Source organism: Cynara cardunculus, assembly GCF_001531365.2.
Source record: "Cynara cardunculus var. scolymus isolate 2C chromosome LG 12, CcrdV1, whole genome shotgun sequence".
Classification (NCBI taxonomy): domain Eukaryota; kingdom Viridiplantae; phylum Streptophyta; class Magnoliopsida; order Asterales; family Asteraceae; genus Cynara; species Cynara cardunculus.
In genome coordinates, this window is record NC_037539.1 from 11,909,507 (window position 1) to 11,920,226 (window position 10,720).

The window sequence follows — 10,720 nt, forward strand, 5'->3', positions numbered from 1 at the left end:
ATACAATTATAGGGTGAAAAAAATCACCAAATTACATTTGTGAACTTATATTTGTAATAATAACAAATGTATAATATTTTGATATAATAAACCTTATTTATTGCAATCAAATACCCAACAATTCGATAAACACATTATAAGTAAAACTTGTCGCATCATATAAAAGATTGCATAAATTTCTCGCATCACATGGGTGAGACAAACCTATCTACTCGCAACACACGGGTGCGAGAACATCAACTTGTCGCATCACACGTGATAAACTCAATTTGTCGCATCATATGGATGAGACAAGTCAACTTGTCGTATCACAAGGATGCGACAAAACTCACTCCTCGCATCACATTCGTGCAATAACCATATTTCATCGCATCAATAAGATGCGACAACTTTAAGTTATCGTATCACATGGATGCGACAACTCTAAGTTATCGCATCATAAATATGCGATAATTATGAATGTTGATCAAAACACAGATTTTATAACTCCTGATTTTGTCACGTTTATCCTGGTATACACATCTCCTAGATATATCACTCTTATCCCAATATACATCTCTCCTTGATATGTCATAATTATAAACAAAATATATCTTCGTCCTTGATATGTCACCCTTATTCCAACAATGAAATAATCATAACCAAACCTACAATTATGCTAATTATAACATCAAAACAATTTATAATTAGCAACCTATATAAAGAACCATACGGTTCTACACTCGGTTTTCAAATAAAGAAAGTTGGTAAAATTAAACTCACCTTATTCACAAAGAGAGGAAAGTATGGAGATGAATGACAACTAATCCAGGCAAAATAATCATAGAGACTGTTCTACTTGCTTCCTCTAAATGATGCTGTTACTCGAGCTCTAGAACTGAACACACAGAAGTTTTTCAACAACTTCCCCAAATTCTTATGAGTTAAAATCATAATATGTCATAATACTCTTATTTAAAACAAATAAGGCGGTGGAGATTGTTTTTGATAGTTTAAAATATTAAAACAATTAACCAAGTCCCCTTAAACATACCATTATAATTTAAAATTCACCCCATATCTTATAACCGGTTATAACATTTTGATAAATATTTCAATAAATTATTTAATTTAATAATTATTATTTTTAATAAATAATTCGAACAAAGTTTGATTTTCGAATATTTTCATCTTGTTTTTTAACTTGGAAAGTAATAACTTGAGAGGTGACTCCATACGTGAGAGTGATATCCAGATATAATAACTATTATATTTCAGGTTAAAGAAAAAGGGTAAAAGTCTATAAAAATTCAATAGACTTTTTTTTAATATTTTAAATGATAAAATTATTAAACAAATAAATTTCCAGATTTTAAAAAATGGGTTCTAAAAACTGACCTGTAATTACGTTAGATGGTAAAAATGTACAAATTGTTAAAACTTGTAGAAGTAAGGGGCCGATTACCAAACACTTATCCGGTAAGCGCTTGCCTATAAAATTTAACATTATCATTTACTTACCGGGTAAGATTTTACTCCACCAAAACAACATCATATGCAACAATTTACTCGGTAAACACATTTACCAGGTAAAACTTTTGGTCTTTGTTTTGCTCTGACCCAATAAGATTCTTGGTCCTTAACATATTCATCCGGTAAGGTAATAAGTTTAAAAACCTAAACCACCCAAACATGACCCGCTGAAAATAAAATGTAGTGCATAAACAAACAGTAGTCTATTATTTAACTTACAATACATTAAAATAAAATATTTTCGGTCGAGCTTATTGAATCAAATAAAGTCCTAATAAATATATTAGGGCTCTAAATGACCAAACTTTCATAGATACGTTAGCGTTATTCAGTCTCTCAAATGGAGCTTGAACTTTTATGTAGATGAGATCAAATATACATACAAAAAAGACCCGTCAAATCCAGTTCAAACTTGGCCCAACACCGAGGCCTAAATTGAGCATACGACTATTGTGGGTTTGGAGGACGGCTATTAGCAGAAGAGACTCGTGAGCCCCATTCCAGTAGCTCTTTGCTAGTGTCGTCTTTGTGCACGAAAACTTCTATAAAGCATAGTGAATCTTTGTGTGCTCCTGTTGCTGTAGCGATCGCTTCCACCAGCTCCTCCTCGGTTCGAACCTGTTACCACAACAATTGATGTTTCACTATAAATATTTCAATAAGAGAGCTGTCAAAATATGTGGAACCCCGTTAGATTACTCTCCAAAAGTGCCCTAGAGCACAGAAGGGATGTTCCAACGTAGATGGAAAGAAATAGTCTAAAGTCTAGCAAACATGGGATCCAAAAGACAATACAAAGTTGGTTCTATAGGAAGCAAAGAAAATGTCTAAGGGGCCATTTACCAAACACTTATCCGGTAAGTACTTACCATCAAAAATTAACACTATCATTTACTTACCGGGTAAGATTTTAGTCCATTAAAACAGCATCGTATGCAACAATTTACCTGGTAAGCACTTACCGTGGTAAGAGTCGTTGCCCTCACTTACCGGGTAAGACTCTTGGTCCTTGTCTTGCTCTTACTGGGTAAGATTCTTAGTCCTTACCATATTCATCCGATAATGTAATGTGGTTAGGTAAGCTCTTACTCGGATAAGCATTTGGTAAACGGCCCCTAAATGTCCTAATCAACCCTTTTATAGGCCTTGAGTTTATAGAACAAAACAATTGTGTCTAACGTAAAAGTTTACAATAAGTTTATACAACACTTTTACATGTTTTGAAATAAAACATTCTATTAACTTAATTTTTTACATGACATTGTTAGCAAAAAGACGGGTCTTATAAAAATCAAGTGTGCTATGAAAAAAGGTGTTCATAGAACATCTCTCAAAAATGTCCTAGGATGTTTTATTTCAAATGTGTCGTAAAAAACTTATTAAAACGCTCAAAAATGTCCTATAAACTTATTGTAATACATTTACGTAATATGCATGATTATCTAGTCCTACAAACAAAAAGTTCTATAAAAACAATATATCATGACATTTAGGCATTCTTGGTGTCCTACAGACCCGATTTTGTTATAGTGAGAAACAGAAAATATGGTTTATGCTCTAACCTTGCAAGTCCAACATTTGCCTTGGCCGTTGTGGATAGCGTCAACAAGACCGGTGTAGTCCCAATTCTTGATGACGTTGTAAGGACCGTCATGGATTTCAACCTCGATCGTATAACCCCCGTTATTGATCAGGAATATAATCGTCTTTTGCCCACATCGAATCATCGTTGAAATATCTTGCGCTGTTACTTGGAAACTACCATCACCAATGCAAGCAATCACACGCTTGTCTTTGGCTGCCTGAGCATAACCAAGAGTCGCACCCACGGACCATCCAATCGATCCATACTGCATCTGGAATTCATAACTGGATGAAAATCCACAAAATACGTTATTATACTGCAAAACCCCAAACCCTAAACATTAAACACTAAATTAACTTTAGAAAAAAACCCCTGCTCACCCGCAATTCTCAGGGAGACGTAGCTTTTGACAATTGAACCATGAGTCACCGGTCTCGGCGATTACCGCAGTTTCTCCGCTCAACATTTCCTGTAGATGAAATAAATGTTATCTGACCACAAAAACTGTACAAGTTTGAAATCTAGAAAGAATTTAGAATCAAAATCATACTTGAATGTGTTTGAAGAGGATATTGACCCTAAGAGGTTCATCTTTCTCGTATCTAAGGGGCACGCCATTAGGCACGAAGATCCGTTGATAGTTCTCCAACGCCGTGCTGTTCTTCTTTAGCTTCTTAGCCAACGCACTTAAGAAATCTGCCATAAACACCCACCCCAAAGAAGGACCGTGTCCAATTGTCACACGATTAGGCTGCACAATGATTGATTTTTCTTTCTTGATCAACAACGAGTAACCAACCGAGCTGTAATCGTTAAAGATGGGTCCCACGAAGATATACGCATCAGCTGATTCAACTATCTCCCCAACAAAGTTGGTGCTGACCGCACCCCAATATGTGCCGATAAAATTCGGGTGGTGCTCGGGTACTAGTCCCTTGGCTGATGGCATTATAGCTACTGGATACCCTGAAGCATCTGCAAACTCCTCAAAGGCTTTCTGAGCCTTTGCAACCCTCAATTTGCAACCAGCTACAATCACTGGTTTCACAGCTTTGTTTAATAACTTGGCTGTTTCTTCCACTGCTGCCTCTAGTCCTAATGGGTTGCTGGATCTGCAAGAGATATGTACACAAATTATATATATATAGAGAGAGAGGGAGGTTCGTTTAGAAACCTCATTTTCGTTGAGAGCAGGGGCACGCTCTTGAAGGTTCCCTAGTTCTCAACGAAAAATGAGGTTTCCAACCCCAAATATATGTGTGTGAATATATATATATATACAAGGGCAGGTTCAGGTTCCGTTAGGAATCCAAAATTTGATTAGGAACCCGGAACCATCCACTGCACGACGTGTGGCATATTCATAAGGAATATGAACGTGTGATTCATGATGAATAACACGTCCATATTCATCATGAATGTGTTATTCATGATTAATATTCATTTTGAAAAGAGATAAGTGGCACGCTTTGGGCGGTTCTTCGGACTAATCAATCTTGGGTTTCCAACATAACTTCCCTCTATATATGTGTGTGTGTATGTATGTATATCTAGTTGGTAGATCGTACAACTTACATTGGTGGGATAAAGAAAGGCACGGGCTCTCTTGCGAATGTAGGATGAGGAATTGCAGGTAGGTTACAACCTATACTGATATATACGGGTTTGCTTTCCTTCAAAGCAGTTGAGATCGCGGTATCGATCAGTTCATGTGCATCTTCCAAGTTATTCACTACTGCCTGTTACATTCACCACAAATCCATCAATATCACAAACCCGTTTTTATATTTTCTGTACGTTGGATTGGCTACAATTGAACCATTTCTCCTCAATATATACATATATATCGGAACCCCATTCTTTTTAAAGGGTTTTTTTTGGAGTGGAATTTGATAGGGTTTCACGTATTGTCAGAGCTAAGGTTTACAGCTTTACACAATTAATTACTAAATTAAATGCTCGATTTGGTGTGAGAATCCATAATTAACCACGAGTTAATCCAAATTAATCAATTTAATCTAATAATCAATCAAATACAAAAACAAAATTGACGATGAAATGAGCACCTGAGCACAAGTGACGGTTCGAAAGCACTGCAATTCCTGTGAAAAATCCGGCAACCCAATTGTATGGTGGAGAATCCGATTAGTCCCATAATCATTCGAATTTGGTCCACCCACTATACAAATCACCGGCAAATTCTCACTGTACGCGCCGGCGATGGCGTTGAGCACACTCAGTCCACCCACAGTGAACGTCACCACACAGGCACCGACTCCATTAGCTCGTGCGTATCCATCGGCTGCGTACCCGGCGTTTAGCTCGTTGCAGCAGCCAACGAGGTTGAGACCCGGCTCAGCGATCAAGTGGTCAAGTAAAGTCAAGTTGAAGTCTCCGGGAACGGAGAAGACGTCCTTCACACCAATCTGAACTAAACGGCGAGCCAAGTGGCCGCCGAGGCTTCCGGTGGATGATGAGACGGTGGTGATCGGCTTGGTGGTGGCGCCAACTGCAAAAGTAGTTTCCATCTGGGATTGAAAATAGTGATAGAAAAGGGTTTCTAAATTGGGAATGATCAATGCATTTGGGATTGAAAATAATGTAATTATAGGCCATTAGATCAGGAAACAGGGTGGTGGTATTGAAACTGGGAGACCATGGGCGGTGGTGGTGGCCAGGAGAGGAACCTTCTTTCAAGACCTTTTGCACCATTGTCGTCAAAATACTTTTCTATTTCTAAATAGACCGAGAGTCTCTTAATGGCGGATAAGTCCTTTAAAACCAAAAACAGGTTTATTAGAGCAATTCTAACATAAATTTGTGACAAGAAGTTCAGAAAAACGAAACGACCTGTCGATTCGAAAAATAAAATTTTATAGAAGATATTAAATATTTTAATAATATAATTCATATTCTCATCTTCAAAATTAAGAAATTATCGTAGATGAATATGAATTTTCTATGAAGATTTTAATTTTTAATTATTCATTTTAAAGAATCTATTAAAAATGCTCTTATACATATTTTGATTTTCATTTAGTTATGCATTTCTAACGTTCCGAATTAGACGTCCGTCACTTTTGTCTTTATTTTCTCTAAAATAATTGTCAACGTTTGAACATAATTTTTTGTTTTTTTATTCTACTTAATTATGAGATGAATAAAATTTATCATAGTAAAAGTGCATTTAATAATTTAAAAGGTGTAAAAATTACACAATCCTAAAACTATATAATATTTTGATTGTAGACATTTATTTTAGAACGTAAGAATCTATATATATATTAAAGAAAACCTTGGAGTGGGCATTGTTAGAGGTGCATTTGAAAAGTAAAGAAGTGATTCAAACAATTTATCTTATCAATATTTGCAGCTTTGACCGTGAAGCACCGGATAATTTCTTGCATGGCTATGCGAAATATAGAGGGATAGTTTCGAAACTTTTACAAATATGTGGCAAACGGACTCATATGTGAACCCACGTGATATACATATGAACTACATGGTTATATGTGAACCCGATAATTAGTTCACATGTGAACTATTTCACTGATTCAGTTAATTAGTTTATATGTAAATCATACGCGTTCATATGTGAATCGGTTAACTAGTCGATATCTGAATTAGTTAAAATAGTTCATATGTGAATTACCCAAGTTAACATATGAACATATAGTTCACATGCGAATCACATAGGTGGAGGTTCAAACGAGAACCCGTGTGATTTACGAAAACGCGAGAACAATCTAATAACTTCAAATTTCTTTAATTAATAAATTAACTTATATTAAATATAAATAAATTAATAAGGGCACTAATGTAATTAATTAATTTTTATAATTTTTATTTTATTTTAATTAGTCATAATTATCCTTTTTTTTTCTTGCACGTTCTTTTTCACTCTCTTCTCTCCCCTTGTGATAATTGTGTGATTGTGTAACCATAATCTGTCGAAACCATGATCAATCAAGTGTAACCATAACCTATCAAAACCATGAGTAATCGTTGTGATAAATGCGTGATTGTCTAACCCTAACCGATCGAAACCATGATCAAATTGAGTGCGCAAGTGATGTTATAATAGTGATATCACATGATTATCACACCCAAATCACACCAAATCGTGTTGATATAAGCGATAATGTGATAATTGTGTGATAATCACATAATTATCACACCCATATCACATGATTAACCGTGTATTAGATAATGATAATCATGATCGTGTAATCGTATTAAAAGATTTTATGATATCATTTCCATTATTACCCTTTTAATTTTAATATTTTCTGAATCTTTTTAAATTTCAATTTTAGTTTTAAAAATCTTTTAGTTTTATTTTCTATCACAATATGTGATTATTGAGTTGTTCTCGTATTCTCGTAAATCACAGGAGTTCTCGTTTGAACCCTTCTCATAAGTTCATATATGAATCCGTTTGTCGTCTATTTATAAAAGTTACGAAATTATCCTTTATATTTTTAGCATAGTCGTAATTTTTGAACAGTTAAAGACGTAATTGACTAGTCAAAAACGCAATTATTGACCAATCAAAACCGAGATTGTCCGTATAAATGACTAAGATCACTTCTTTATTTCTCAAATATTTATGACTTCTCAAAATAACCATATATTCAATATATTTAATTATCAAAAAGCAAATATAACAATTTTAATTTTTTTATGTAAGTTACATAATAATCAAAATTATATTTATTTTTGTTTCGTAAATAATAAAACTATGTTATATAATTTTAGTAAGATATTTAATTTAATTATTATTTATATCTTTTGAAAAATTATTAATTAGTTAAGATATATGTGAGATCGATCAATTTTATTTTTATTCATATTATATGATGATTATTTAAACCATATATTAATAGATTTTTCTTTTCTAAAATTTGTTTTAACAAATCTAAAATTTATAATATATGTAATAAACAATTTGATATTCATTTAATCAACATCTTACATTATTTAATATTTATTTAGTATCAAGTTTATATTAATTAACATATTATGAGATTTGTTTTAATTATATGAACTATATTTTTCAAGATATACTTTTAGATCATGTTACATTATTATCAGCTAGTTTTTATCAAACATGATTGTCTATCAGCTAATGATTGACTTATCAGTCTTCAACTAGTTTATCAGCTACCAGCAATTTTATCAGCGAACTTGTCAAACATAGCCTTAGTTTAAATTCATATATGGTACCGTCTAAGTTACATGATCTAGAAACATGAGGTGGGAGTGGTGCCGTTAATTGAAGCACTCCGATGATGGTGTGATCAAAGTGGCATTGGCTCCCCCTCAAATTTCACAAATTTTTTTACGACAAAAAAACCTTAGATTTGTTTATATAAATATAGACATAATTATGTTGTGCAAGTCATTATGGTTTTCAACTTTTTTTACAATTACTTTTAGAATAAACATTTAACTAAAAAAACATATGTTCTTAACAAAACTGTGACTTTTCAAACCATTTTTTTAAAGACATTTTAAATAGATTTTCTGACCACAATGACCCATTTGTGGTTTGTAGAAAAATTTGGACGCTAATTAAATATTTGTGTTAATACATGGTTCTAGTTTTAACGTATCAATCAATATTCAATAATGAATCGAGAAACATGAGGCGGTATATGGTTTCTTAAGTGGTTTCCGAGTCATCAATTATTGAATTTGAAGTTGGAGGGATAGTTTTGGTTTTCTTTTTGTTTTTAATTATTTATTAAAGTAACTTTTCCACCAAGTGGCTTCCATTTTTTATTACAAGCTTAATCATTTATTGTTGTATTGTCTCATATTTTCTGTAACATCTTATTTGCACTTCAAATTTAAAAGCTCATTTTACAAAATTAATTTCACTTTTTAGTTTTCCTTAAATAACCAAAATCTACGATAAAACTTTATGCAAAAGGGTAATTTTTGCGTAAAGTTTGTTTCGGGCAAAAATTAAAGAAAAATAATTTATGTCAAAAAAAAAAAAAAACTTTATGCAAGAAAATGAGGTTTTATGATCAAAATCTCTTTTCTGCGTAAAGTTTCTGATAGATTGAAAAATTTATAATTCTACATCTTATAATTAGTTATTTAATTACTTAATATCCTTTATTTTTTCATTTTTCATTTTTCATTTTACACCTTTATTATATCAACACACATAATCGTATATTAACTAAAACATATAAAAAACAAGTCTTTTATTACAAGTTATACAATTATAATCGTCGTTAATACGTTCAAAATTAGCCCAATATTGATATTTTTGAATTTAATCTTATATTATTAAATATCATAAATATGTAGTAATTATTTTTAAAATTTATATTTTCTACCTTTATGGTTATTTATTTAATATATAATAACTAGTGTTTGACATCGCACGTTGTGCGATGACGATAACTTTTTTAAAAATTTGTTGAAATTAGCTAAATGAGTCGATGATCATATTTATATATTAAACTAATAAGAATCAATATTACCTTTGATATATGAATGTAACTTATCATTATTGGTTGTTCTTTTAATATATGTATATATATATATATATATATATGTATATAATTATATATTAAGGGGCCGTTTACCCAAATGCTTACCCGGTAAGCGCTTACCAATAGGAGTCAACACTATAATTTATTTTCATGCGTAAGATTTTAGTACATTAAAAGATATTGAATGCAACAATTTACTGGGTAAACGTTTACCTCGGTAAGAGTCTCCATCCTTACTTACTGGGTATACGTAAGACTCTCCATCTTTCTCATTGCTTTTACCCGGTGAGATTCTTGGCCCATCTCATGTTCATCCAATGAGGAAATATATGCGTTAAACACTTACCAAGTAAGTGTTTAGTAAACGGCCCCTAAGACTTATATATCAATCTTTTATTATATCAAACTTTGTAATTGGTTCAAAATCATAAAAAAAAATGTGAAAATATTGATTATAATGAGGTGTATTAAGAGGATTATTTTACCATAATACATATCGATTTATCTTCTACATATATTCTCATAAAATATTTATATTCACCAAACAATATTTGTGTTGTTATTTATATTGATATAATTGTAGAATATTTTTGCAATTTACTTATATTAGTTCATGATATACTCATTTGCAACATTGGTCAAGAACCTCATTGAAACCACTTTTTTCCTACATGCGATTGCATAAAGTGAAAATAATAGCTAGTATTATGATCATTCTAGATATATAAGAGTCTGATTGATTTGTTATTTTTTCATTTGACTTTTCAAGCTTTTTAGATTTATTTTAGACAGTTCATGGTTTGATTTATTTATAAAAAAATCCTGAAAATAGAGGTTTTTAATAAAATTATGTAAAATAAAAGATATGTATTATATTGAATTTCATATTAAATATAAGGATGGAAAAGTCTTTTACATATATCATACATTTTAAAAAATAAAAAATCTAAGAAAAAAATGGGTTTCTAATGTTTGGAGGATAACACATCATTATGTTTGGTTTTTTTTTAAGAATTAAAATTATTATAAAATAATTTCCAAGTTCAATGCTAAAAAAAGAAGAAAAAAAATCACAATACATCGATCAACATCAACAAAAACTCATATCATA

At 31.9% G+C, this 10,720-nt stretch overlaps 1 protein-coding gene across 1 annotated transcript; it reads right to left on the reverse strand.

The window, feature by feature from the left end:
- Positions 1-1,681: 1,681 nt before the first annotated feature.
- LOC112523514 (pyruvate decarboxylase 1) lies at positions 1,682-5,740 on the reverse strand. Its single transcript, XM_025133138.1, has 6 exons — positions 5,164-5,740; positions 4,673-4,836; positions 3,648-4,209; positions 3,478-3,566; positions 3,075-3,381; positions 1,682-2,130 (listed from the first exon to the last, which is right to left on the reverse strand). Exons 1-6 carry the CDS (start codon positions 5,623-5,625, stop codon positions 1,960-1,962), a joined length of 1,755 nt encoding a protein of 584 aa, XP_024988906.1. The 5' UTR covers positions 5,626-5,740; the 3' UTR covers positions 1,682-1,959.
- Positions 5,741-10,720: the final 4,980 nt, after the last annotated feature.